The sequence below is a fragment of the Myotis lucifugus genome, unplaced genomic scaffold (assembly GCF_000147115.1).
Source record: "Myotis lucifugus unplaced genomic scaffold, Myoluc2.0 scaffold_338, whole genome shotgun sequence".
NCBI classification, from domain to species: domain Eukaryota; kingdom Metazoa; phylum Chordata; class Mammalia; order Chiroptera; family Vespertilionidae; genus Myotis; species Myotis lucifugus.
Window position 1 is genome coordinate 136,436 of NW_005871386.1, and position 27,481 is coordinate 163,916.

The 27,481-nt window shown below is 53.6% G+C and overlaps 1 protein-coding gene across 4 annotated transcripts in view; it reads left to right on the forward strand.

Annotated features, from left to right (window-relative positions):
- SMAD3 (SMAD family member 3) overlaps nucleotides 1–27,481 on the forward strand; it is a 115,610-nt gene that overhangs the window by 74,616 nt on the left and 13,513 nt on the right. For 2 of the 4 annotated variants that reach the window (XR_002832199.1, XM_014466427.2), the window contains exons 2-5: nucleotides 14,465–14,658; nucleotides 14,810–14,941; nucleotides 16,263–16,337; nucleotides 19,131–19,181. Coding sequence is in view for 3 of the 4 variants with exons in the window: in XM_014466427.2 (XP_014321913.1) it covers nucleotides 14,465–14,658; nucleotides 14,810–14,941; nucleotides 16,263–16,337; nucleotides 19,131–19,181 (452 nt within the window). In the remaining variant the exon portion in view is untranslated. Of the gene's footprint in view, nucleotides 1–4,399; nucleotides 4,524–14,464; nucleotides 14,659–14,809; nucleotides 14,942–16,262; nucleotides 16,338–19,130; nucleotides 19,182–27,481 lie in introns of those variants that run through there. The other 2 variants (XM_014466428.2, XM_023764588.1) reach the window with 2 other exon arrangements.

Sequence of the window (27,481 nt, forward strand, 5' to 3'; positions counted from 1 at the left end):
TAAAGTGTATAAATAAAAAGTGCTTAGCAAAGACATTGCTTATCGGAAGCCGCTGGTCAGTGTTGCCTCTTTAATGAAGGTGAGGCAGGTGCGGTGAACCCTATGGCGTTGTGCAAGGAGCCTGTAAAGCAGGAATTAGGACAGACCTGCGCAAACTGTGAGGGGCCCTTGGCCCTGCTCTCCTTGCACACAGAATCTTATGGTTCCTGGTTTGGTCCATTCGTTTTTGATCCTTTGCAAAGTTAGGAAAACTGAGGTACTCACCAAGTGCCTGGCACGTAGTAGGCCCTCAATAAATCTGGCTGATCAAGCACCCTCCTCGCAGATGCTTAGAGCAGCAGGGCCTGTGCCTGCACACCCCACACACTAGTTGACTAAAACAGGACAGAATCCTGGCAGAGCGCAGACTGTGAAGGTGCTGCTCAGGACCAGGGCAGGTGGCTGCTCAGCGGAGCTGAGGCTGGGAGGCCATGCGGTGCTGAAGGGGGCTGTGCCATGACACCCGGCCGGCCAGGCTGAGTGGGAATCCGTGCGGAGTTGGAACGGGGCAGGGAGGACGTTGCTGTCAGACACTTCAGCTTCACCTTCTAGTCGTGCCCAGCCATGGTCCCTGTGTGGTCCTGTAGAACATCACTGAAGTCAGTGAAGCTGAATGGGCAGAAAGGAGAATGAGCCCCTTCCCTCGGAGCGGGGAGCCAGCCACAGCCTAGTCTCAGGTTCAGGCTTTTTAAGCGGGGAGGGGACACAGTTGGGTCAGTGTTTGGGGAAGAGATACTCCTCCACTTCTCCTCCTGCCCAATACAGGGAACAGACAGCACCCAGGAGATCTGCAGAAATGGCCAGGTGACTCAGGAACTGGATCTGCCTGAGGCGGAGAGGCTGCCTGGTCCCAGCCAGGCAGTTGGTGGGCTCCGTAGTGGGTGGAAGAAGGAACACCAGGAAGTCTTCCTCCCATCCCTCCAGGCGCCCAGTGGCCCAGCCTCTAAGGCCCCTCCTCTGCTCTGCTCCTGCCAAGGATCCTGTTGGAGAACTCAGAAATTCACTTCTTCAGCCCTTGTTTAATGTTCCTTCCATTGTCACATTCCAACGCCCCAGGCCCCAGTGGAGGTGTGTTCTGCGCTCTGGCCGAGGGAGGAGGGGTGAGGAGGGAGCAGCACTGTTTGCAGAACCGGGAGATGGGCCCCCGGCTTACTTGACAGACAGGCCGAGATGGCACTGGGGCCCCAGCTGGGTGTGTGGAGGTTGGACATGCAGCAGCACAGTCCTCCTTCACAGAAATCTCCGGTCTTCCTGCCGGGGATGGAGCCCCAGCCCTGTGCTGTGGTATTAGTTTTGTGAGCCGACAGCTGAATTCTCCATTTTGGGTCACAGAGATTTTGGGGATCACAGATTCCTGGGTCGGAAAAAGAACACCCAGTTCACTCAGAAGGATTCCTGGGTAGATGCTGTCCCCTTCTGGGCCTGAGTTTCCCCATCTGTGGAGAGCAAAGGGAGGTGCAGTGAAATGGCTGATCTTCGGAGCCCCCACCCCCGTTTCTGAAGGCCTGTGGTTCTTGTACCACAAGAGGTCATCTGTGTTCACTCTGGTCGGGTCGAATTCCACCAAAGCCCGCCGGCCACAGAGGTGAGCACGCCTGCAGCCATGGCCTCCACTCCGTGACCTCTCACTCGAGGTCAGCAGTTGGCAGACCCCCTCACCTTTCTGGTTTAAAGCAGTCTTCTCTGTCAGGAAGCGGTTTGATACCAGGTTAATGCCTTCCTATCACATCACAGCTGTGACTGCCTCTGTTTTGCTGATATGGCTGCTAGGGTTGAGAGGCTATTTTTGTTGTTTTGCTTCTCACCTGCAGAAAGAAGCCGAGTTCTGAAGTTTCTCTCTCACCCACGCAGAGCAGAGGAGAAAGGACTTTCTGTGGGTAGTCCTCATTCTTGCTCATGTATTTGCTCTGCTGCTATTGATTCAGGTTTGTTTTCTCCAAGGCCCTACGTGCCTAAAGGCAGCAAAGGAATGGAAAGTGTAGGCACAGCCACCTTTAAGCTGCTTTCCACTGCAAATTAGAGTATTTCACAGGTCTGTGGAATGTCAGTGCTGGAAGGCAAGGAGACACTAGAGATGGTTGAGCCCATCATTTTACCCATGGGATGACCCATACCTGGAGACCCCGCCCCTTACTCAGCTACCACTGATGTTCCAGTCCACTCCCCCAGATGTATCCAGGCTTTCTCTTCTAGTAAATCCAACGCTGCTAACATCTCTGTTCAACAAATACCTGTTGAGTGAATTTATTGCAATGCCTCCTATCTCCTGTCTGCCTACAGCCTCAGTCACAAATGACTTTGTCTCTTTCCGATGGCAAGTGAAATGGGCAGACTTCCTCGTTCCAAGTGCCTTTCCCCACTGGCTGCTTTAGCATAACAACTGGCACGTGAGGTTGCCATTCCCCTGCTGTTTTTAATTGCACATCTCCAGACCAAGGGATTGCTTAAAACCCATTTCTGGTCTCGGGTCTCTGGCGGTGAGGTGCGACTGTGGGTCCCTTTGCCACCAGGCTTGATGCCCTGATTGGGTTATAAGGCTGGGGTTCAGCCTGAGGTTTTTATTTGTTTGTTTGCTACCTCGTCTGACTGTTGGTGCCCAGGAATAATTTCATACTCATGACCTACTTGTGAGCAAATGTGATATACAAGCCCCGTGCTCCGTCCTCAAGGAGCTCCCGTCCGTCGGTCGGAAGGGAAGCCAGAAACACGTGAGGCTGCTTAGTGGTAGCAGGTCTTCAGTGCTAAATGACGATCCGTTTGGTGAGTGTAGGACGTTAGGGACTGTAAGCCTTTGAGGATGGGGGGACAGAGAGAGAGATCATTCTGCAGAAAGAGACACAAAATGGGATGAATTTTGAGCTAGAGGCATAATGGGGTCTGTCATGGTGCTGAAGAGAGCCTGTGGACCCACATGTGGCCGCCGCGTGCTGCCGCTGGCTGACAGTCTGCGCTGGGGAGGCCGAAGCCCAGGGTCTGTGCCGTGGCTGCAGCAGTTACCTCTGCTACTTGGGCGAGTTCCGCACTTTGAATTTCCGAACCTGTAAATCAGACCTTGAAACATGCCTTCTGTTTGGGAAGTGTGTGTGTGTGTGTGTGTGTGTGTGTGTGTGTGTGGTGGGGGGTAGGGGTCTGATGAAGTGGTGGGTGGGCAGGTACTGTGTGAATCTTGACTGCGACTAGGCGGGCTGGGTGCGGGGTTGTGAGTGTCCAGGACCAGGGGAGGGGCCTCACCTGGAAGCCTTTCTGTGTTTGGGATGCAGCTGTTGGCCAAGAGCCATTGAATGGGTGAGGCCAGCTTAAGCAGCTGGCTGTTGCCACCCTGACATTGTGAGTGCTCGCCTGGCCTGTCTGAATCCTCCCGGCTTGCTTACTTGGAATTCCTATCTTCCTGCCCATAGGGGTCCATTGCTGTTTTAGGTGAAATTGCCCCCAATGAACCAGAACCTTTTGTTTAGGCACAATAGGAAGTCTGTCCCCTTAGACTGAAAGGAATGCTAATTGGCTGCTTCACTGTCCTCAGGACATGGGTGCCCAGAATATACAGGACACGTTCTTTGTTACTGGTGAGATGGAAAGGGCTTATGTAAGCTTATAAAGCGCTGGTCCAGAAAGGGGCAGAGTGTTTGTCGAATGTTAGAGGTTGGTATCCGGCAAATGCCGCATTTTCTGGGTACAAAGGTAGCTATTTAAATTCATGGTCCTTAATGTCTTCTAAAAATGTAGCTGCTTCCCACCCCTTCCAGCTCCCCCACGGTGGCTGAACTGAAAGGTTGGAGGAGCCTAAGGGCTTTGGGGCCCTTTTAAAAATAGGGAAAGAGTTGTAAATGTGGTGAAGACTGAAATGCGAGAACGTTCCTTTCCCAGCCCGTATTGTATGGTATTTCACCAGGAATTGTTGTGAGGTTGGAGCTTGAGCAAGCACCACTTCTCCCGTGTGAATGTCACCCTGTGCATGCTCTGTAATGCCTGTGACTCATCACGAAGGAAGTACAAACTATGCAATTAACACAAAACCTCCTTATTTAACACAAAACCTCCTTATTTGCCCTCTTCACCTCGCCCCCCACACCCCTCCCCCAACTCCATTTTTCTGTAAGTCGTTGGAAACTTTGATGTGTTTTGATAGGATAAGACAGCCAGTCATCCTCTCCTGGTTTCACTCATTTAACCCCAAATGTCTGTGAGAATCTTCTCCAAAAAAAGAAGAAAGAAAACCCCGCTCTGAACGTGCAGCCTGCCCACAGGAAGTGATTCAGGGACTGGATTCATGCAAAGCCGGTGAGGCAGGAGGTGGGAGGCTGGGAACCGGGGCTGGGGAGAGATGGCCCGGAGAGGATACTCAGGCCTTAATGGTTGCTGCTTCGTGGAAGAAAGTGAAAAACAGAGTGACTAAGAGTCTCGTAATAAGAATTGTTTGTGTAGTGATGTGAGCTAACACAGAAGCTCGCTGGCAGATAAGACGAGAGGAACACTCGTCAGGGGAGGTGAGTTTTTGCTGCTCTGCTCTTTTTACTTTTCAGGAGTGCAAACGTATTTCTAAGTTTCAAGGCTTTCATCAACAGAAGGCTGGGGTCTGTATTTCCACCCCCCTCACCACCTCTAAGCCCGTTTCTTTTCTGCAGAGGGACAGGTCGAAGCCAAGATAATTACCTAACAGTCTCCAAAAGCTCTTTCTTCTCAGCTTCCCCTCCAGGGTTTAGATGGAGCTTCACTGTGTCACAGAGAGAAGGACTCTTTTCGGGCCTGTGGGTTCAGTCTGGCATTTTATTTTGATTCCCCCGCAAATTGAAAATACAAATGAATCCGTTTCCCAAAAGCAATTTGGAAACAGAGAGCCTCCCTTTAAATACAGTTCCTCATGTTGTGACCCAACCATAAAATTATTTTCGTTGCTACTTCATAACTGTAATGTTGCTACTGTTATGAATCGTCATGTAAATATCTGATATGCAGGATGGTCTTAGGCGACCCCTGTGAAAGGGTCGTTCAACCGCCAAAGGGGTCGCGACCCACAGGTTGAGAACCGCTGCTCTAAGTGTTGGCTGGTGAGCAGTCTCGCTGCCCAGCGGGGCCACGGGAGGCCGGCAGCACCAGAGCAATGAGAAGAGGTGTCTAAATGCACCTGGATCCATGATTGCATTTCAGACTCCCTGTATTTTATGAGGTGTGCTTTGTGGTTGGGGGTTGTGAAAGCTGGGGTGAAGTGTGCTTTCTGTCTTAAGCCCATCAGAAGGCTGCCAAGAACGGTGAGAATCCTGAACGGGCCAGGAGCGATCTCTTTAAAAACAAATGAGTAGATGATCTTCAGGCTTCATTCCACTCCCAGTGAATGTCAACTGGCAGAGTGAAACGGCCGTTCAGAAAGTTCTGTGAAGCCTCATAATTGTTCTTTCCCCTTCTTCCATCAACCAGAGACCAGCCCAGGTCTCTGTAGCATCTTCGGTTTCTGGTTTGAAACCTCTGTGATCCTGACACTTGAGAAAAAGCCATGCCCGTCAAATTGGTGTTTGGAGAAAAGAAAAGAGTTTGTGAAACCGACGCTGTTAAATAGAAAGCTTGCAAATGAAATCCCCCTCTTCTCTTCCTCCTCCCCCTTCTCCTTTCCCTCCTTCTCCTTCAAGATTTCACTACTTTTCTTTGCAATGGGGAAAAGAGGGGACAGGGACAGCGGTCTCCCCAGAGCCCAAGTAGAATCTCTGATGATTCTAACACAGCGAACCCTGTGTTTTGCATTCATAGGGAACTAGGTCTGGGGTGTAACACCCAGATTCAAGGCCAGGCACTTCTTATTGCTGTTCTTGGCATCTTTGGGCAAGTCATCCACCGTTCCATGAATCTTTCACCTGTAAAATGGGAGTAGGGGTACCCAGCCCATAGCATTCCTGTAGCCCGTGAGAAGTACCAGTAAACACCTAACTCTGAGTTATGAATTGCTTCAGTTCTCCCCGACCTCCGCCCACCTCCCAGAACCTTCTATTTACCCATGGTTCTCAAGGGACCCAGGGGAGTGAGTTTGCCTCTTAGGGGACTTTTTGGCAATATCTGGAGACATTTTAGGTTATGACAACTGGGGGTGGGCCAATACTGGCATCTGGTGGACAGAGGCCAGGATGCTGCTAACCATCCTACAGCGCACAGGACAGCACCCCCCTCCCAAAGAGCGATCTGGCCCCAAACGTTGGGGGTGCCAAGGTTGAGAAACAGTGGGGCTCGTCTTTCTCATAGCCGGATGTGGGAAAGCTGTCCGTGTACGTGTGCTGTCCAGTGATTAGAATGAAGCCGAGCTTTCTCCATAAATCAGTCTCCCTCTCTGTGCCCATCCCCAGCCCTTCGGAAGGAAGGAAGCCCAGAGGTCCAGATGATCTTCCTGTGTTTCCTGTGGGGTTCAGCCCCCCACAGAGGGCAGGGCCGCTGGTCCTTGGCTTCTTCCCTGGAGGCTCCTGCCCCCTCTGGGACTCACACTCCAGGCCCCATGAGCCCCTACTTGTTGTGGCCCTGAACTGGCTGCTGGGAGAGTCTCCGGGGGAGGAGTGGAGAAGAGACTAGCCACCGCTCTGAAGCACAGCACGGGGGCTTCAGCCTGGCATTTGACGGTGTTCCCCCGGTTTGGCAGCCTGGAACACCGGATATGATCCATCTGCGAGTTCAGATGGGAATTGAGTTGTTCTTGGTGGAAATGGTTCAATGACTGGTATCAGGGTTGTGAAATGCCGGTTGCAGCTCCTCAGGGGCCAGTCTAAACTGGAACATTAAAAACGTGCTTCAAGTACTTCCAGAACTTGCTGAGGACACTTACGACACTGGGCTAGAACGTGTGGTCACTGCGGCAGAGCTGCCAGTGAAACCTCAATTATCCAGAACCTGCCCCACCACAAGAAGCCAGCTGCCTTCTCGGTGGTGCCACATGAACAGAACACGCTGACGTTGGAGACGTTGCTTTTTATTTAAACACCAACCACCAAAGACAACGTTGAAAGTGTCTGGGAATAGTATTTTCAGCGTACAGCTCAAAGCTCAGTTTCTTTTTATTTTAATATAATTTCAAACCTCAGAAAGTTGCAATGATAGGACAGGAATTACAGTGTACATTGTCCACCCAGAGGCACCGATTGCTCAGCTCGTTTTTGAAAACAGCTTTTGCCGTCCTAAAGCGTGAGGCCTTCAGGCAACTTTAAGATTCAATACAGCCGAGAAAAGAATATGTTTCGTCGTACTTGACTCACCAGGCGGGAGAGTGGACTCGCACTTCGCAGGCTCATCAGCGGGGAAGCCCAGCTGCAGGGAAATAGCAGTTGGGAGGCTGCCTCGTGCTCCAAGCTCATTTGCTGGGTGACCTGGAGGTTCTTAACGCATCAGTCTCGGTCTCCTCAACCACAGAAGGAAGGGATTCGGCAAGATGCTCTCAAGGGTCCACTTGAAGTCGTTCAGACCTTGTTTTTATTTTGAATGAGAAAAAGAAAAAAGAAACAAAAATAAAACCCAGGACAGCTAGTTGATAGAGCAGCAAACAGAAGGTTTGGGGCCAGATCGCTCTTTGGGAGGGGGGTGCTGTCCTGTGCGCTGTAGGATGGTTAGCAGCATCCTGGCCTCTGTCCACCAGATGCCAGTATTGGCCCCACCCCCAGTTGTCATAACCTAAAATGTCTCCAGATATTGCCAAAAAGTCCCCTAAGAGGCAAACTCACTCCCCTGGGTCCCTTGAGAACCATGGGTAAAGAGAAGGTTCTGGGAGGTGGGCGGATGTCTGTCATTTTCCAAAGTGGGTATTTGGGTGGACTTCCAGTTGCCAGAGCTTCAGCTGAGCAGGACACTGTTCCCTGAACGGGAGGCCTCTGCGGTGTGTCACCTGCAGCCAGGGGGCTCGGCACATAGCCCCCAGCAGGTCTTCTGCTCAGAACAAAGGAAGCTTTGGTTTGGGGCTATGTTTACCCGGAGGAAGTGATCCTGGGTGAACCCCCAAGTAAAAACTCTCAGCAGGAGAGTTTTCAGGGCTTTTCTGTTTGCTGCTCTATCAACTAGCTGTCCTGGGCTGTCCATGGCCTGGAGGACTGGAGGCACCTTCTGAAACTTGCATATTAAGGTGCAGAAGAGAGAGCGATATCTCAGGACAGACCACCACTGCTCAGAGGCCAAGTGGAACCCATGCAAGCGGCCTTTTAAAGTCTCCAGCAGAATTTGTTCTGCCTTCTTATGAAGGCTTGATGAGTGCACACCTAACTCAAACTTGAAGTCGTTCAGACCTTGTTTTTATTTTGAATGAGAAAAAGAAACAAAAATAAAACCCACATAAAATACAAAGCTCAGGGAGAGTGGAGTGCAAAGATTTCCTTGTGGGTCTGTGAACACGTGCTAGCAGGCCAGCTTGCTTGTTGTCCAAGGGGAAGAGGTGAGGACTCATCCCACTGGTGTAGGAGGGAAGTATAGGCATTCAGAGCAGATGGACCTGCCAGCTGCAGCCTGCATGCTCCGGGAAGTATGGGCATGAGTATGGCTTTGTAGTAGTAGTTGGTAATCCGACCCAAGATGGGAAATAACCCCCTTTTCTTACACCAACATATAGCAGATACTAGGGGGAAAGTAAAGATAAAGAATAAATTGAATTGAAATGGATGCCAGAGGTTTGGTTTGATATTGATAACATATTGAGTTATCAATATGCTACTTGGGCCACTTCAAGAAATTAACATTAGTTGAGCATTTGGGTATACGTTCATATTTGATGCAAATTGACTCCGAAAGCCTATAGGGAGGTTGTTCTCTAGAAATAAAAACGATGTCCTTCTGAAATGGTCAAGTCATATCATGGTATTCTAGTCACGGTCAGGAAATAGCATGATTGCCATTTACAGTTAGGGAAGAGTGAGTCACAAAGCCTGCCTTCACTTTAGATGAACTCTGGGCCTTTGCAAAGTTGGATGACCTTTCAGACACTCTATTTCTCCATCAGTAAAACTTGCAAGTTTATTGGAAAGACTGGTGGTGGAGTTAGTGTAGCAGTCAGCTAGTGTTGGGTAACAAACCACCCCAAAGCAATGATGGTTTATGCTGACTCATGCTTCTGTGGCTCACCTGGGCGTGGCCCTTTGCTGCAGGATCGCCTCAGTCTCTTCCAACTGTGTTGGTTCCTGGGCCCAGGCTGAGGGGCAGCAGCTGCTCCAGAAAGGCTCTTCCCATGGTGAGGGCAGAGGTGGTGCAAGAGGGCAAGCAGAAACACACGATGGTACTTTACCCTCCTGCTGATGTTTCATGGACCAAAGCAATAGCCTAGCCCAGTGGTCGGCAAACTGCGGCCCCCTGAGTGTGGCTCTTCCACAAAATACCACGTGTGGGCGCACACGTACAATGCGATTGAAACTTTGTGGCCACACTCAAGGGGCCAAAGAGCCGCATGTGGCTCGAGAGCCGCAGTTTGCCGACCACTGGCCTAGCCCAAAGTCAAGGAACAAGGACGTACACTCCACCCATGGTAGGAGGAGCAGCAAAGCCATCCAGCAAAGGGCAAGGGTCAGAGAGGGTGGCTAATTCCACCTACTGCAGACATCAAGTGGCCAGCACAGGGCCTGGCATAGCATGGCAGTAACTTCTGCCCACTGTTGTTACTACTGCTCAAAATAGGACAAGAGAAAGCTTGTTTCTGAAAGAAGCTAGACATTTTCGTATTGGATGTGCACTAAATAAAATCAGTTTCAGTGGAAATACGATAGTGTTGACAAATTTACTTTTTGTTCACTTCTTTGACTCAGGTAACGGGCGCAGTGCCTGGGATATGATAGGTGTTCAGAACTATTTGATGATTGCTAAGAGGTCCACTCCCTGATAGGGATGCAGCGTGGGGTAGCAGAAAAAGTACTGCTCATCCCACTCCCCACCCTCCATTTCTCAGCACTGGTCTGGGTTGCAATTCTGGCCCTGCCTTTCACAAGTTATTTGACCTTGGGCAAGCCCCTTCAGTTCTCTGCGCTTGGTGAGGGCAGGATATACTGGGCTTTGTCAGTTTCGTATTCTCACACGATAGCTGTGTGCCTGGCGCATGGTTCATGCTGAATAGATCTTTGTGTGTTTCTGGAGCTTATGTTCTCTGCTTCCACTCTTCTCCCTAACCCCCATGTCCAAATCCACCAGCATTCACATCGGCCTCCAGGTGGCTGTGGGGAGGTGGTCACTGGCAACAGAGGACACGAGTGGCATGCGGCAGGAGGGGGGCCCAGCCCTGCCCTCTCCCCCCGGGAGCCTCTGGCAGGCTTCCCCTCGCTGTTGGCTTTGGACTCCCGCATGTCCACATCCTTGGCTGTGGCTTCCACCACCATTTTGGGATACTTTATGGGTCCCACTTGGAGCCAATGGGAGGAAACCTAATTTCCTGCCACAGGAAATGGTTCAGCTGGTGAAGAATATATTTAAGGATTAAAACCTCTGTCAAAGGAGCTGGAGGGAGTTGCTGGAGAAAGACTTTCGGGGGGTCTCTCGTCAGGAAGCCAGGGTGTGAGAAGAGATCTGTGTCACAGATGGGGAGGAGGCAAAGGCAGGTTCCTGGGACTGTCCGGGCCCAGCAGCTGGTCTTGGGCCACAAGAAAGGCTGGGTCAGGAGAGCGGGTCACAAAGGGATCCTTTCCTGCAACTGAGCATGTTATGGTAACATCAGCTCAGAACGAAGACCTATTTATTGGATTAACTTAAAATAGGCCTGGTGCCCTCTGAGGCTCGTGAGGGTGTGTAACAGACACATCAGCTAAATTAAATCCAGCAGCTGAAACTCCCCACTTGCTAGTATTACTTTGGGAAGCATCGGCGTGTGTTTTGAGCGGGACAGGGGAGAAGGAGGACTACCAGCGTTGGCTCTGGGCAGCCCAGGCTAAACCAAGAGGAGTTGTCGCTGATGCATTGGGAGTGAATGAGATGCCATCCGTGTCATGAGTTAGGGATTGTATGGCCCAGAAGCAGGGGCATGGACCGGATGACTTCTGGAAAATACTGCCCCGCCAGCCCAGAGGTCACGTGCTTGTGAGCTGGAGAGCATGCCTGTCTCCCTGCCCTCCGTTGGGTCCAGCCTGGCCGCCAGGAGCGCCGGCCTCCCCCTCGGGCCTTGTGCAGACTGCCCTGTGATCCTGGTCAAATGACTTTGTTGCTCTTGGTGTGTTTTTATAGTTGGGTTGGCTGTTTTCTTAATATTGAGTTTATTGAGTCCTTTATTTCAGACATAGGACCTCGATCAGATAGGTACTTTGCAAATGTTTTCTCCCAATTTGTGTCTTGTCTTTTTAGTCTCTTAACAGTAACTTTCAAAGACCAGAAGCTTACATTTTGATAAAGTCAAATTTATGTGTTTCTGGTGTGATAGCTAAGCAGTGTTTGCCTATCGCAAGGTCACAGAGCATGTCTCCTGTTTCCTTCTAGACGTTGCCTTGTGCTAGGCTTTCTATTAGGATCCACTCAGCTCATTTTTGTATTGGGGGCCAGTGTAGATGGAAGTTCATTTTCCTTGCATTTGGATACCCAACTCTCCTGGCGCCATTTATAGAAAAGACTGCCCTTTCTCTTTGTCTTTGGACCTTTGTCCAAAATCAGTTGTCCAGATATATGTGACTATTTCTGGACTTTCTTAGGTTCCATCATCTGTTTCTCAGGGGGTTTCTTTGTTTGTTTGTTTTTTGTCATGACCACACTGCCTTGATTACTGTAGCTCCCTTGTTTTTTAAAAAATTAATTATGTTATCAAAATAATTAATGTAAATAATAGTTTAAGAATTCAAGAAGTCCTTGACTTGATTCTTTCTTGCATTTTTAATTTATATTCTTTTTTGTTTCCAAGAGGTTTTATTTTTTAATAGTCTATAAAGATTCCTATTTTAGGATTGCAATATCCTATTTCCCTGAGAGTAGTATTTGTTTTGTTTTATTTACCTTGGAAGTTTCCTCTTTCTTGCCTCAGACTTGCCTTTCCCCTCCCTCCTTATTTCTTCCTCTGTGCCTCCTGTTAGTGGCTTTCTTTAAAATGCTGGGTTTGGGCTGTGCATTCATATTTAAGAGCGAGGCAATGAAAACACATGAAATGCTCCAGCCTGGTGGGCTACCCTGTATAGGGGGAGTTGGCAGGTATAGGGTCATTTTGTTGGGGGAGGGTGTCCCCAAATGTCAGATTGCAGGTCCCTTGTGAGCTGAGCTGTTTAATTTCTTCACCAGAGGGGGTGGGGACATGGACCATTCATCACTGTTCTGGGTCCCAAGTGAGCAAGGGAGCCTCCAGGAATCCTCATCCCAGCCCTCATCTGACCTTCACCCCAAACTGTGCCCTGGTGGCCCCGTCCAGAGCCCCCTCTCCAGTTTATTTTCTGCAGAGAGCAAACCTGCCTCTCGCAGGATCGGGGAGGCCCTGTTTGTGGGGGCTTGGAAATGGGGGACGGGATCTGACTGCCTCTTCTATAAGCTTTCAACCCATCCTCCTGTTTTCAGCCTCATCCTGCGAAGTGTGTGGTGCCTTCAGCTCCCTAGTCCCGGGTTCTGAGGCGCCAATGGAATCACTTTTGTTGGCTTCCTCTGACAGGTGCTTGGTTTCAGCTCTCTCCACTCTGCTGTCTGTTCCCATTCGGCCATCTGCTTTCCACTTTCTTCTGCTATTTTCCTACTTATTGTTTGGGGCAGAACAGAGATAAATGCATCTATTCAGTTTGTTTTATTTGACCTGAAGGACATTTCTTACCCTCGTCCCCCCTTCTTCGGCCTCCCCTTCCTCCCCCATCCATCCTTCCTCTCTGCGTCCCTCCTCTCTCCCTCCCCTCCACCAGCTTCTCCTATGCTCTCCCCTCCCCCTGTACCCCTTCCCTTTAACCCCCTTCTCCTCCGTTCTCCTCCTTCCCTCCTCTTTGCCTGGAGCTTTCTGTGACATAGTTGTTCCAATAGACAGCCAAGCTCTTCAGGCCCTGAGGAAACAGCCCACATAACATAGAAAGGATTGGATGAGGAACCAGGAAACGGAAGTTCTCTGCGTACGGATCTGATACCCTTCTGTCCTCTTTCACCCCCTTCTTGACTCTTTCCCATCCCTCAACTACAAAAACCCACGATGACCACATCACAGCCCACCTCCCACTCAGACCTTGGCCTCCATCACCTTCATCGTGTCCACTGGCTGCCCCATTTCTGCCTGCTCCTCACAGAGTGCCCCTAAGTCCCATTTATTCAGGCAAACGGGTGCCCTCGGTCACATGGGGGCAGGGAGGGAGAGCTCGCAAATGCTTCTCGGCCAGCCCCACCCAGCTGTAGAAAAGCTGTGCCCACTACCCTTTCCCGGTGCCACACAGAGTAGGTGTTCATAGAATACGTGTTACTATTGTGTGTGTGACTAGACTCCCTTTACCTGGTGGGACTAGACATCACCTGAAGCCTCCTGCCCTCCGGAAGCCACCTGCCTGCCCACCTGCTCTTGGCTGATGGTGCCCCTGCCAGTCCTGAGCTCCCCAGTCCTGTCTCCTGCCCAACGTGCTTGTCATGCAGTTACCTGGGATTTTATAAAGAGGAAGGTTCTGATTTAGTCGGTTGGGTAGGAGCTTCCGTGGACCCGATCTGCTGGTCCTGGACCACACTTGGGCCTGGCCTGAGAGGAGGGGGTCACAGCTGCTCAGAGGCCGAGTCACCATGGAGGACGTGGTTTGACAGAGACAGGGCACTGCTATTTGCCATGTGTCTGGCCCATCTGGGCTGGGGACAGTCGCAGAACCGAGTGTGGTGTGGTGCCAGGGGCTGGCTCCTGCTCAGCCCACGCAGGGCCCTGTGGGTGACACCTGGGTCCCCCTGCAACCACCCCTCACACTGAAAGGCACTCCTGGGAGGTCTGCAGTGTAGGCTCTTGCCATTTAAAAGCCCCTTTAGTGTCCCTCTTTCTCTCCCGGACTCATCACAAATATCACCTAAAAAAGAGATGTTTGGAGTTGTTCTTGTGTTTGTTTTTCTTGTTTTCTGATGTGTGAGGGAGGCACTGGGTGAGTGTGGAGAGCGATGAGAGCCGTGCTGTGTGCTTGCTCACCTGTGCACTTACCTAAAGAGCTCATTTTCTCCTTCATCCCTGGCCCCCGCCCACCTCCCCTGGCTCCTGGACCTGTGCAGACCCGGGGGGGCTCCAGTGCCCTTCCGTTTATGTGGGGGTGGGTGGGGGTGAGCTCTCCCCCAGGGCCTGGGAGAGCCAAGCCCACTCTGCGGCCCCGGGAGGCACGGCTTCCTTGGTGGGCCTCTGTGTCCTCCCGGGATCCCGTCCAGCACTGAGTTAGCGGGTCTCTGATCTCCGGGCCTCTGCGTTGGGGAGAAGGGAGCGAGCGAGGGAGGGCTCCTGCGTCCCTGCCAGCAGGCTCGCTCGGGCCGCAGCAGGCAGGACTTTGGAGGAGGCACGCCACGTCCACTTCACTGTCTCTCTTTGCTCCTCCCCTCCCGGCAGGTCCCTGGATGGCCGACTGCAGGTGTCTCATCGGAAAGGGCTCCCCCATGTCATCTACTGCCGCCTGTGGCGATGGCCCGACCTGCACAGCCACCATGAGCTGCGGGCCATGGAGCTGTGTGAGTTCGCCTTCAACATGAAGAAGGACGAGGTCTGCGTGAACCCCTACCACTACCAGAGGGTAGAGACCCCAGGTATGGCCCCCTCTCTGGGGTCTGCAGGTGCTTCATGCCACCGCCTCCCCTAGCCCCTTTTCTCTCCTCCTTCCTCTTCCTGAGGGAGGGTCTGCAGTGTATTTGGGGGTGCAGGGCCTTGGTTCACCTCTGCTCTGTCTCCCCTGGGCAGTTCTACCTCCGGTGTTGGTGCCGCGCCACACAGAGATCCCGGCCGAGTTCCCGCCGCTGGACGACTACAGCCATTCCATCCCCGAGAACACTAACTTCCCCGCGGGCATCGAGCCGCAGAGCAATATTCCAGGTGGGTGCTGGCCGTGCGGGCCGGCCGGGGGACATGGGTCCTGCTGCTCCACTTGGGCCCCCTTGGCCTCCCTGTCACCCCCTCTGTGCACACAGCGCTGGCCCCTGACTCAGAACCACATCCCTGTTGGGAGAGGACCCGTGGCCTTGGCTCCCGCTCACTAACGATGCTTTTCTTGGCTGCGAGGAGTGGCGGTGTGACCCTTCCGCCCGGCCTCAGCGCAGTCATTTATTTTGGAAGCGGAAATAGCGATGCTGTGTTCCTCTCACCGCCCTTGAGGCCGGCGCTGAAGTTCAGGCAGGATCCCTGCCGGCCCGGGGGCTGCGAGGCCGTGGGTGCTCTGAGCCACGTGGGCGAGTGCAGAGTTGGCCTGTGAGTCAGCCTCTGAGCTTACAGCCTGGGTGGGGGCGGAGGCCAGTTCGAGTTTTCCCTCCCCAGGGAGAAGTGGGCCCCACTGTCAGAGAGTGCAGGAGCTTTTAGAAGCCCCTCACTGACATGCAAACACAGCGTGAACCAGCAGCACCCTCGGAGTCCAGGGAAACAGCCCGCAGCACTGGGCTGGTCCCCTGCAGGGCGGTGGCTGCTGGGCGGTGGCCATGCTGTGTTCCTTCCAGAGCGTCCTATTGGGACCAGCGTTAACCCTAGTGAGTTTCCTGGGCCGAGGTTGACGGCAGGCCTGTACGTGTGGGTCACCGCTGTCAGGAGAGACCCACTTTACAGCCCCAGCCTTGTCCGATCCTGCACCGGGGATGCTGCTGTCCAGGGGCAGGCCCCCCACTGTGTTCATTCAGCTCAGAAAGCTCAGTCAGGGCCGGGCGTCATTCAGAGAAGCAGATCACCTTCTCTGCTGGACTCGCAGCCCACTTGGGAAGCGAAGAGGTCCCCTAAAGAGACAGCGTATAACCAGGCAGCTGCCCAGGAGTCGGCGCTGGAGCCAGAGTGCGGTTTGGTTTGAGGGGTCGCCCTTTGGAGGACAGAGATGGGCCAGGCTGAAGCAAGTCAACAGCCTCCCTCGAGGGTGATCTTCAACCGGAACTCGAAGGAGGGGGTAAAGCCAGCCTGGCCGAGGTTCTAGAAACAGACATTTCAGACTTCGGAGTGGGATGGTGTGAACAGGGGTGGGAATGAGGTAATGATCGGGTGGGGAGCCTGAGGTGGGAGGCGGAGGACAGCGGGACCAGGAGCGGTGTCCTTGCTTGGAGGCCCATGATTCCTCCAGCCCTGCTACCGGCACAGGGTGCGAATGTGCGAGAGTTTGCAAAAAAAAATCTCTCTCCAAGTGTGGAGGCCAGTTAATAACCCCTTTCCTTCTGATTCTCAGAAACCCCGCCCCCTGGCTACCTGAGTGAAGATGGAGAAACCAGTGACCACCAGATGAACCACAGCATGGATGCAGGTCAGCGTCCTGCAGGGGTGCGCTCCAAACCCCGAGCGCCTGCCCTCCTTTCTCTCCCTCCCTCCCTCCTGCCCTCTTTCTCTCTCCAACCCTCCCTCCACGCCTCTATCCAGTATTTGTAGAACAGCCACTCAGCCAGGGGCTGGGGATAGAGGAGGAGCCTGAGCGGCCCATAGCTGGTGGGGAGCCTGATAAGACAGGGAGCAGTTCTGTGCATCTCTATGCTCCCTGATGGAAGTTGCCACAAGGCATCAGGGGCGCAGAGAGGGCTCCTAATCCAGCTTAGAGGGGAAGTGCTGGGGCGGAGCAGTACCTTGCAGTGTAGGTTTTTCTTGAGTTGAGTCTTGGAGCGATGTAGGTCTCAGCCAAGTCGTTCTGTCAGGCAAAGGGTGTGCCAGGCAGAGTCGTGGGGGCACGAGCGAGAGAGCCTGGTGCATTCTTGGGACAGTAAACAGTCAGTGTGACCAGAGCCTACTCCTCCAGAATGGGGAGATGCAGGAGGGCACGCCCCTCAAGGCTTCAAGTGTGGCCGGGAGCTGACGGGGAGCCACTGCAGGCTTTCAGCAGGGTCTGTGCCTCAGTGCCATGTTGCTGGCCGTGGGGTGGAGGGTGGGCTCCATCCCCAGGAATAGTTCCAGAGCCTGAGCGGAGGGAAGGTCTTTGCCGCTGGCCAGTGGAGGCAGGCCCCCGGAGCATCTGTTTTTGTGTGGTGACCAAATGTGAGATGTGTTCCTACTGTGAGGGACCCACCCCAGTTGTCTCCAGCCACATCTCCAGATGTTCCCATGTCATTTATTATGGGACCAAATGGGCTCCACACCAGTGGTTTCTGGAGTTGAACCCCAGCTGCCACATGGAATGTGCGGTTGGGTGAGGAGGAGGGAGCCAAGCAGATGTTCTGTTCCGATGATGGCGGGCATGCCTTGTGCCCACAGAGCCGCTAGACAAAACATAGCCACCTGCCTTGCGCACGGCCCAAAGGAGAGTATGCGATTCCTGAAAGATGGACGAAAGCAACTCACGTGTCCACTGTAAACGTAGTTGCTTGATATCCAGCCTGGGCATCGTGTCACTTTGGGGTTTAGCACCTCCCTACACACACCCCCTGGGCGAGTGGCTGACAGTGTGAACCCAGTGGAATGCATTGAAGACCTTCCTGTACTCGATGCCAAGTGGCCATGGCAAGCTTGCAGCCATTAAATGCTGGCATGGGAAGCCGGCCAGCTAAACAGCATCTCTCCAGATGCTACATTTCTCCTCACTCTCCCTTCCCTCATCCCTCCTTGCTGCTCTCATGTTTGTGGAATGATTACTGTTACAAAAGAAAACAGACCAAAGGAGAGGGTCTGTATATGGGCTGAGCAGCTGCCATCCCACCCCCTCCTGACCCGCCTCGCCACCCCACTTTCTTTGTCCCCTCCCCCTTCTTCTCCTCCTCCCATAAATGTACTTGCAGGGCCCTATTGTGAACACTAGTGATTTATCGAAAGTGGAAACCAGTCCAGTTGCTCATGGACAGCTGAGATGTGGTGGCTGGAGCCCGAGGATCACCTTGGCCGGTCCTGGGTCTTCCCTAACACACCAGTCTGCTCAGAGCAGTGAGAAGGTTCCGTAGCCTTCCTGGGTCTACATCAGCCACCACAGAATAGGAAGCTGGCCTTTACTGAGTGCCGACTATGTACCAGTCACGGTGAAGGCAGTTTGACATGCACGATCTCCCTTCGTTTCTACAAATTTCCCTGATTTCCCTTATGCCTGAGGGGGAAAGTCAGGGCTCAGCGAGGTTAAAACTCTTGAGCCAAGTCCCACAGCTAATGCCTGGCGGCATGGCCGGGCCCCTGATTCGGAAGCTCTGCTTCTTCTGGGCTCTCCCACGTCCCAGTGGATTGGGTGCTGGGAGAGAAAAAGAAACCCAGGCGAAAGCAGGAACAAACCCCCGTGAGCAGCTCAAGGGGGCGTATGAAGGAGGACTGGCGGATTTCAGGCAGGAGCCAGCCCCACACGGCTGTTAATACGTGAACAACTCTCCATCGCCCCGCGGGTGCAGGGACAGAGGCGGGACGTGCCAGTGTGCCCCGTGGAAAGGCACTCACTTGGTTTTTTGGAAGGTCGATGCCATATGGTTGTTTTTTTCCTGGGGCTGAGGGATGGAGAGAGGGTCAGAAAGCAGGAAGAATTGTGTAGGTTTGGACTTTTGCCACGTACAGCATTGTGTCTTATATAGCATGTCAGTCTAGTCGCTGAGCTGTGGGACTTCTGAGGCAGCTTGGTGAATTTTCTGAAACCTGGGGAAATGGTTGGAATGGTATTTCCAGGTGCCTGAGCCACTGAGAGCAGTGACTGGTGATGTTTGGGTGGCCACAGGCCCCACCGGTGTGGGACAGCTGGCCTTCGCTGCCTGGGGCTTTGAGGAGCTGGGGCGGGGGCCTTCGCTGCCCTCTCTTACTTTCTTGGGGGCACAGTTCACAGGGCAGCAGGGTGTGGTGTAGGGTCCATTCCCTAGTTGGGAACTCGGCACCCCTGAGCTGCGGGTCCTGGGGAAGAGCATCACCCTGTCAGTCGTGGCTGAGACCCTCAGGTCATCCGCTCATCCATGTTCCACAGACGACGTCACCTGGGCCCGTGGAGGTCAAGGATGGGCCAGGATGTGGCGATAGGCCTTCTCCTGGGCCTTGGAGGGTCAGCCCGGGGTTTCTTTCTGCTGTCCACCCAGCTGCCCACCTTGATGTCAGGAATTGGGTTCTCTAGCCAAGAGTCTTTTATGAAATCTCACGCCTGTGTCTCACCTCGCAGGTTCTCCAAACCTATCCCCGAACCCGATGTCCCCAGCACACAGTAACTTGGGTAAGTGTCTGCTCGTCTGTGTGACTGTCTCCCCTCTAGTGCAGCCCTGGCAGGTGGCCGGTGTGAGGAGGGGGTCCTGAAGGTGAGGCTCCATCCCAACCCCCCACATGGGCCAGCTCAGCCCGTCGGGTTTCTGGTTACAGGGATTCTGGGGTCACCCACAGAACGGGAAACCTGAGAACAGTGTCAGGAAAGGCAACTCTGTGCCGGGTTGCGTTTCCCCCGGTGATGCTTAGACGTGAGTGAGTGAACATTCCCCAGACCTCGTGCCCAGGAGCCGAGGGCCTGTGGTCAGCCAAGCGTGCGTGCGTGGTTGGATGGAAAGCCATGGGCGGCCGACTCCAGCCCCAGCTTTCATAGAGGTTTCAGATGCACTTCTTTGGAGTCTGTCTGAGCATTTCATCTTACAGTGCTGTCATTATTATTTAAAACGGACACATATAAGGAACCTGAGAAAAAAATCAAAATTGCCCACAATCTCTCCACCCCAAACCACTATTTTTGCTTTATCACAGTCCTTCTGATGTTTGTGGACCGAGCATAGATATTTGTGCCTTGCCACAGTGATCACAGTGCAGATCCATTTTTAATTTTTTTCTCCTCTTTGTGCTTTTGGTAAACACATTTCCATATGTTGGTGCCTCGTTGATCATTTTGCATCAGCTCCTGATGTTTGGAGCAGCTGGACCATCATTTTCACACTTCCCCTCAGCCCGTGGACTTCTGGGTCCATTTTTCTGAGATTTGCTTTTCTACCCCAGGGAAGACCTCAGCTCCAGTGTGGGGCCTGCTGAAGGGCTCAAAGCAAATGAAACATCCATTCCGCTTTTATTGAAGGGAATGCTTTATGTGCTGGCCTGGCAGCTTTAGAAAAATGTGAGTTTGATTTTGTTTTGGCCTTCATTGCTGGAGCTTAATGTGTGGCTCAGGAAGAGAAATAGTTAATACCCAAGCTCGGTGAATCAGAGGGGATTGGCCTGTCTTCTGTTTCCAGGCCTTGACTGATAGCATCAGGTGAAGAAAGCCATCCCCTGGAACAGTGAGAGAGGCTTGAAAGCCCTGTCATGCGGGCTGACCAGTGGGCAGTGTGAGATGCGACTTTGAGATCTGTCTTAACATCTTGGTAAAATAATATCACTGTGAGTGTTGGGCTTTGGAGAGGGAAGGTCACATTCGATGGGAGAGGACTGATTGAATTATTTAAAAAACAGACTCTGCAGGCTAGAAGCCACGCTCACACTTGAGAAATGAAAGGTCATGATTGTGAATTGGACTCTGGGCTTTGGCCTTTGAGGTTACCTCACCCCGTGACCCCAGCAGCACTTCCTCTCCTAGACTCTGGAGCAGGCTCACCTTGGAGACCCCGCTGCCTGACTCAGGATGCAGATGGGCAGTTGTCACTTGCTGTGAACGCCTATCTGCCTTGTGTGGACTAGGATGACAGGATGGTTCTTGAACGTGGACCCAAGGCACAGTGTCCTATTGACACATTCCTCAGGCCCCTTTCTGAGGATTGAGAATTCTTAGGTCATTTCTCCCAAAGGTAGGAACAGGCCTCGAGCTGGGAAAGCAAAGAGTGGGTGCCACTCTGCTGGGAAGGTCTGAATGGGGGGACGAGTCAGTTGACGAGTCAGGGTTAGGACTCATGGTGAGACACAATGCTGACAGGCTTGGCTTTCTCTCAAGCCCTCGCACCCCCACCTTCATCCATTTAAAACCATCGGCTTCATTCCACCCGTAAAATCTCGTGGACTCCTGGCCTCAGAGCTGGAAGGGAGGAAATGACGGTGATGACAATGGCAAACATTTCTTGAGAACTTACTACTTCCTGTGTCGCTCATTGTTTCAGGCCAGTCTTCATAACAACTGTCTGAGGTAGTGGTTTGGTAGTTTTTCATTTCACAGGTTAGGAAAGCAAGGGGCAGGCTGCTTAGCTAACTTGTCCCAGGTCACACAGCGAGTAAGTGGTGAAGCTGGCTTTGAACTCAGGCCTTGGGACCCGGAGCACGTGCTCCCGTCTGCAGCAGGGCACTGCCTTGCTGGGGCATTTAGACCAGTGTCCCTCGTCCCACCACCTTACTCAGAAGACCCAGGCTCAAGAAGGGCATTTACTAACTTACAGTCAGGGACAAATGTCAGGTTGAAGACTGTGTCCCATGTGGTCCCTGGGTGGGAACCTGCCCACTTGCACCTGTCTCTTCCTTACTCATTCATTCCCCAGGCACTTCTTGCCCACTGGCTGTGTGCCCGTCCAGGTTGGGGGGATTTGAAGAGGACTCACAGACCCTGCCCTCCATGTGCTTATGGCCTTGCTGGGATAAGTAAGGCAGGACTGTGCATATGTATAAAACAAGAAGTAGGTGCAGATGAAGTACCCTGAGAGGTCGCAGGAGGTAGCGGTGGTATTCCAGCGGGGACAGGCTTGCCAGTGTCTCCTATGTATGAACTCACTTCATCCGCACTGGCTGAGTTCCCGGGATGTACTGACACTGGTGGTCCAGAGCTGGGGAGGACACTTAGAAATCAAAGTCTGGCAGAGTGGCTGGAGGTGTCCATGTCCACCTGGGAGGCATTGTGCCAGATGCCAAGGGAGCAAGCACAGAGGAGGGAGGAACAACATATGCCAAGGAAGAAGGTGCCGGATGGGATGGGAAGACCTCAGAGCTGTGGTGACACGTGTGAGCTGGACCCTGAAGGACACACAAGTAGGATGCCATGAGGAGGGAAGGAGGGAAGGAGGGAAGGGCATTGCAGATGGACGGAATGGCATGAAAGGGCCGGTTGAGCTCCGAGGACAAGCTGGTGGACAGCCTTTCCCAAAGTGGGGTCAGGAGACAGGATTTTGTCATCAAGTTTGGAAAGCCTGCACTCCCCTCTCATGGGGCCCCAAGGCACTGGCGTAGTAAAGCCTCCGAGAAGTCCTGCAGGAAGGAGGCCTGTTTGATCAGCACCGCTCCCTTGGACCTGACCGCTATTCCATCACTTTTGTCTTATAATCCCATTCACCACCCAGAGACGGCACTTTGGAAACACTGACGAAGGTTCGGCTGAAGTTGTAGGAGTGGTTGAATTCAGTGGAGAGGGAGACCCAGCTCAAGAAGGAAAGAGAGGAAAAGGGACCGATGGGGGGCCCCTTGCGGGAGGGACAGGGTTGGGAAAGAGGCTGGGGGTCAGGTGCAGGATGGGCCACAGCAGCCAGAGGGATGGGAGATGCCAGGAAGGTCACACAGAGATGCAAAATGAGATGTAAGAAGAGACCCAGAGTTTGACATCAGGAGTTCAAGGGCATCCTTTGGAGAGCAGGTGTGGGGAGGGGTGGTGGCGGAAGTTGGTCGGAAATGGGCTGAAGGGCAAGTAAAGGGTGAGGGCGGGGAGGGAGCCCACAGCGGCAGCCGCTGGGTTCCTTCTTCTGGCCCCTATACCAGGCGGTATGTCCCCGACGGTAAGGTGATGGCAGGCACACAGCAGGTGCTTCCTAGAGAAAGATGGGGACATCTCAGGACATCTCATTATTTCTTGTGAAGAAATTATTACACAAAAAGAAATAAGACATAGGCTATCTGGCTCCTTCTTCATTTCCTCCCCACTCCAGGCGAAAGGTTGGGCCTCCCGCCACCGTAAAGTCACTTCAGGTGACTCATGGGAGCTGCAGTGTGTGACTGAGAGCCAGCTCAGCCTCCCGCCAGAGCTGCGGGACACCCCGGGGCTGTGTTTTCGGGGTGTGAGCAGGTGATGTTCCTGTTATTGCGCACCGTGCTGCCTGAGTCACCTGGAATTTCCTAAGCACCTAAGGCAGAAGGACTGGGGCAGTTGGAGAGGAAGGAGGAAGGAGGAGGGAGGTGGGGAGAAAGGAAATGATAACGATCTGGATCCTGCTGGTGAGTAAGCTGTTTTCTGCTTCTAAGTGAGACATTCGGGATGGGCCTTGACCTAGGGAAGCGGGTACCAGGGAGTGCCCAGGGCAGCAGCTGAGCGGAGTTTAAGGAGGTGACGGTTCCTCAGAGCGCCTGGGGCAGAGGCGCCTTCCTCTCCTGCCAGGAGAAGGGCTGGGGCAGGGCAGCAGGACCACCCGGGGCCCTGACAGAGGACTTGGGTCCAGTTGCAGGCCCTTCCTGCTGCCGCACATGGCCTTTTCCCTCAGGAGAGCCAGAGGATCTCAATGGCAGGAAGTCAGCTGCCGGCCCTGCCCTCACACTCCCGAGGGTCCCGCTCTGAGACTTTGCCGTGGTTCTTGGTCTGGGTGAGCTGGCGCTAGGCCGAGTGCGCGGGGTTCCTTCTGTGTGCACTCTGGTGTGTGGCCCTCATCTTTAGTGAGATGGGCTGGAATGGGTGCCCCAGAGGCGGGGACCCAGATGGCCCGGGTCTGCAGGAATAACGCTGAGGTGTGCAGGTGGCTCAGACACCAGGGGTCCATCCTGCAGGGAGGGGTCAGGCAATGCTCCACAGCCCCGGGAGCTGGGCCCTGACAGTCGGGGCTGGGCGCCCAGGTAGAGGGAACAGCAGGAGAGACGGCAGCGTGAAGGCAGGTGGGGATGGCCTGTGGAGCCTCCCGGCCTGAGGTGGAGCTGCTTCACCCTGAGGAGCGCCCAGAGGAAGCCAGCCATTCAGGTCCGCCCTTTAGTCTTGCAGTGTCGTGCTCGTGGCCTGGCCTGCTCCCTGCTTTCGATTTATAGTAGAAAGTTAATTTCCCCTCTGGCCTCCCCCTTCCTTTACCGGATTTGGATTTCTTGCACATGTTTTTAATAGGGATCCCTTAATCCAAGTGTTGCCTTCTGGGTTTTATTCTGTTTTCTTTTCCTTAAACAAAACAGAAAGTCTATGCCAGTTTGGAATAGGGCTCAAAACTGAAGCCAGCCCATGTGTAAGACTGGCAGGGGGCCAGTCATGAATTAAGTGCCCCATGCCACTCGAGAAGTCTGGCCGACATCACACTGGTAGGGGCAGGGGGCCGAGCACGACTGGAGCTGGAGGTTCCTGCGCCTCTGACGCCTCTGCTCCAGGAACAGAGATTAGCACAGACTCCGCAGTTTGGCCGAGAGCAGGGAAGGGCTTGGGCACACTCCATCACCTCCCATTCCAGGTGTGCCAAGCCCTTGGCCTAGAGATGCAGAGCCATGCTCCATTGGGGCAAGGCACCTCACCAGACTACAGGGTCATCCTCCCAGAGTAGCCTTTGGATGGGGTGTCTTCAGGTTCCTTTGAAGAAGCAGCCTTATGTAAAATCCTTTCTGCATTTGTTGGGAAACTCGAAAACCAGGGCTGGCTGGCTTGATTGAAGTGGGGGAGGGGTTACCCCCTTGATGGACTTCTTTTAAGATTTTGTGCTAAGACAAGTGTTGTTTCCCCCTGCAGAACTAGTAAGAATTCTGTCCACCAACCAGAGAATTGTAGCATATTCTCCCTTTTTGCCTTGTCTGCTAGGAAGCTCAGAGCCAAGGTGAGGGTTCTTTCAGTAGCTATAATTTTATGGTTGTCCCATGTATAGCCTTTTCTTTTCTAGGGTCCTGACTTTTTGTTTCTTTTGTACTTAACCATGATGTGGATACGTCTTTAGGTGGGAAAGAAATGAGGGCGTATGCGAGGTTTAAAAATGAAGTGGCAGAGCTCGGCGGTGGTGATCTTACTTTGGGGTCTGCTGCTCCTCTTGCGGAAGTGCCTTGAGGAAGCAGCTGAGGGGTGGAGGGAAGGGGAGAGGTGGAAGGCATGGCGGGCTTTGAATTGTTTGCAGAGAGTAATACATGTGTGGCTGGGGGTGCTGCTCTGGTTCGGAATGCAGGTCAACGCGTCTACACAGCCCCCTCTAAAATGGCTGCTTCCAGACCGTCTTGGCCTGGCTGCACTGCGCCTTCAAACTAGCATCTCCTTAATTACGTGTCAGGCTCCTGCGTCCAGCGTTTTCCACAACACTGTCCAGTGTGTGTCTGCAAGTTGCAGAGACGTTTGGATAAGGACTCCGATCTGCTTGGGAGGACCTCTTGGGCCAGGTCCTTAAGCCCCTCTCTGGTTGAGACATCTTGAATCCATACTTCCCCAGAGTGGGGTTCCAGCTCCATGTCACCTGACGGTTGGCCCGGCGGCTTTTGGTAGGTGGGCTATGTCAGTGTCTCTGGGTACCTCGCTGTCTGTCTTCCGCTTGGACTAAGCCCTGGGGTGCTGGATAGGGATTTACAACTTGGGGGGAGGACTCTTTCTGTTCTGCACTTTGCTGGGCAACCAGGGCCAGCCCAGATCAGCCACAGCTGCACCTTCAGGCCAACTCATGCCGGAAGCACAGTGACCTAGATGGTCTGCTTTAGCTGTCCTCTAGCGCACTGCAGATACTCTTAGACTGGGAAACTGAGGCCAGAGAGGGAAGTCACATTCCCCATCCGCAAGGGCACACAGCAAGATCAGCAGAGCCTGCCTGCAGACCGTGGTGGCCGGCGGCCCTTCCCCAATACCTCTGGTCCTGACATGTTGCCCGACCACTTTGAATGCTTGAATTGCACTTGGGTTTATTTATTTTTTCAGGTTTCCAAAGCAACACAGCTCCCATTTAGTGACCACATTGTTTAGAATATAGCTTATCTCATTGGAATGTGGAAGCATCCCGCGAAGCCTGAGCCGGATGTGGCTCAGCTCCACTTGGGGCGCACAAGCCACAGGCCACGGTCACTCCTGCCTCATCACGCCCCGTCCACTGAGGAGCTTAGATCTCCCGCCTTCCTTCCCTTCCCTCCCTGCCCCCTGGGAAGAGAGGAAAGGGGCAAAGCGTCCTCTTGTGATGGAGGTCAGAACAGGAACAGGATGTTCTCAAGTTCAAATAATCCAAGTGGTAATTGTACACACCATTTCTCGAGTGTTTGATGCGAGCTCCACACTTCTTAGGAGTTGTCCCTGCCCCTCCACAAACAGCGCCTGGTGGTGGAAAAGATTCTCCGCTCAGGTGGCTGGGGCGGGGGATCTGGAAGCTGCAACTCAGAGTGGGGCTGGTTTGCTCAGCCACACGGCTAGTCCGTGCCAGAGCGGAGAGTGAACTCGGTCCACCTGGGTGTAAAGCTGGCGCTCCATGACCTGGTTGACAGCTAGGGCATCGTTTTTAACCAGTGGCTCTTTGTCCCCTAGAAGACAGCTTGCAATGTCTGGGGGCATTTCTTGTTGCCACAGCTTGGGAGGGTGAGATGGATGGGTGCTATGACGTCTCGTGGATAGAGACCAGGGGTGCTGCTAACCATCCTGTCATGCACAGAGTTTCCCTCTCCCCCAAACAAAGAAGGATCTGGCCCAACCTGCCAACAGTGCCGCGGTTGAGTAACTGATCTAGGCGTCCTAACTCTCCGGCTGACACGTTCTGGGTGTGTGTTGAGTGCAGGCATGGATGTCCATTACCGGTCCGTACCTCCCTGCATGGACAGTCTCTGCCCTTAGAAGGGAACATGGGCACAGACCCCAGGAGATTAGGGCCACTTGGCCCTGCAGGGGGCACCCAGGCCCCTCTCAGAACAGCTTCTGGTTTTTCTCTCTCGGGCTTTACATGCTTTCAAAGGTCTGGTGAGCAGAGGGTCCTGTGGGTACTCGCCCCAGGAAGGTGCCTGGCAGATGGTGAGCAGGGGTCTCAGGCCTGTGCTGAGACTGGCCTGGCCCTCTCCCAGCTCCCATGGGACACACCCAGGTCGCCAGGCTCCAAATATATGTCAGAGCCAGAGTGAGTGATCGGGCTGGGGGTCTGAGATGGGGGCGGGGGAGAATGAGCAGGGGCTCCCTGATCCTCCAGCCACGCAGGCAGAGAGCAGGATGTGGGGAGCTCGGCCTCCCGGCCAGCGGAGCAAGCAGTGCAGAGAGGCAGCTGGAAGGGGTGGGACTTGGGACGTGATGTGAGTGAGGAGTGACGAGTGCCGGCCAGTGCGGAGAGGTGAGAGGTGATGCCGGGTGGGCAGGAGGAGGACAGGGGCGGCTGGGGAGCCCGGAATGGCTGGAGGTGACAGGAAGGCTAGGGGTCATGTGGGATCACATGAGGGGAAACCTCTATGTCAGGGGTTCCCGACTCTTCTGAGAAAGAGAAACCAACACCTCACAAGACAGCAGTTTTGCTCTGAGGAGCCCTGAATGGTTGGGACTAGAGACTGATAACTAGGGACAAACTCCAGAACTTCTTTCAGGCGCACTCCAGGAGGTGGCATCTGGAGGCATCCAGAGGTAGTTTCCGGAATGAGAACCATGTGGGCCGGCCCCGCTCTGCAGACAGCGCCCAGGTGCCCCTGTGGTCGCCGACACTGTGCACAGCGCAGGGCCCCCTGGGCTGCGTTGTTTCGAGGCTGGGG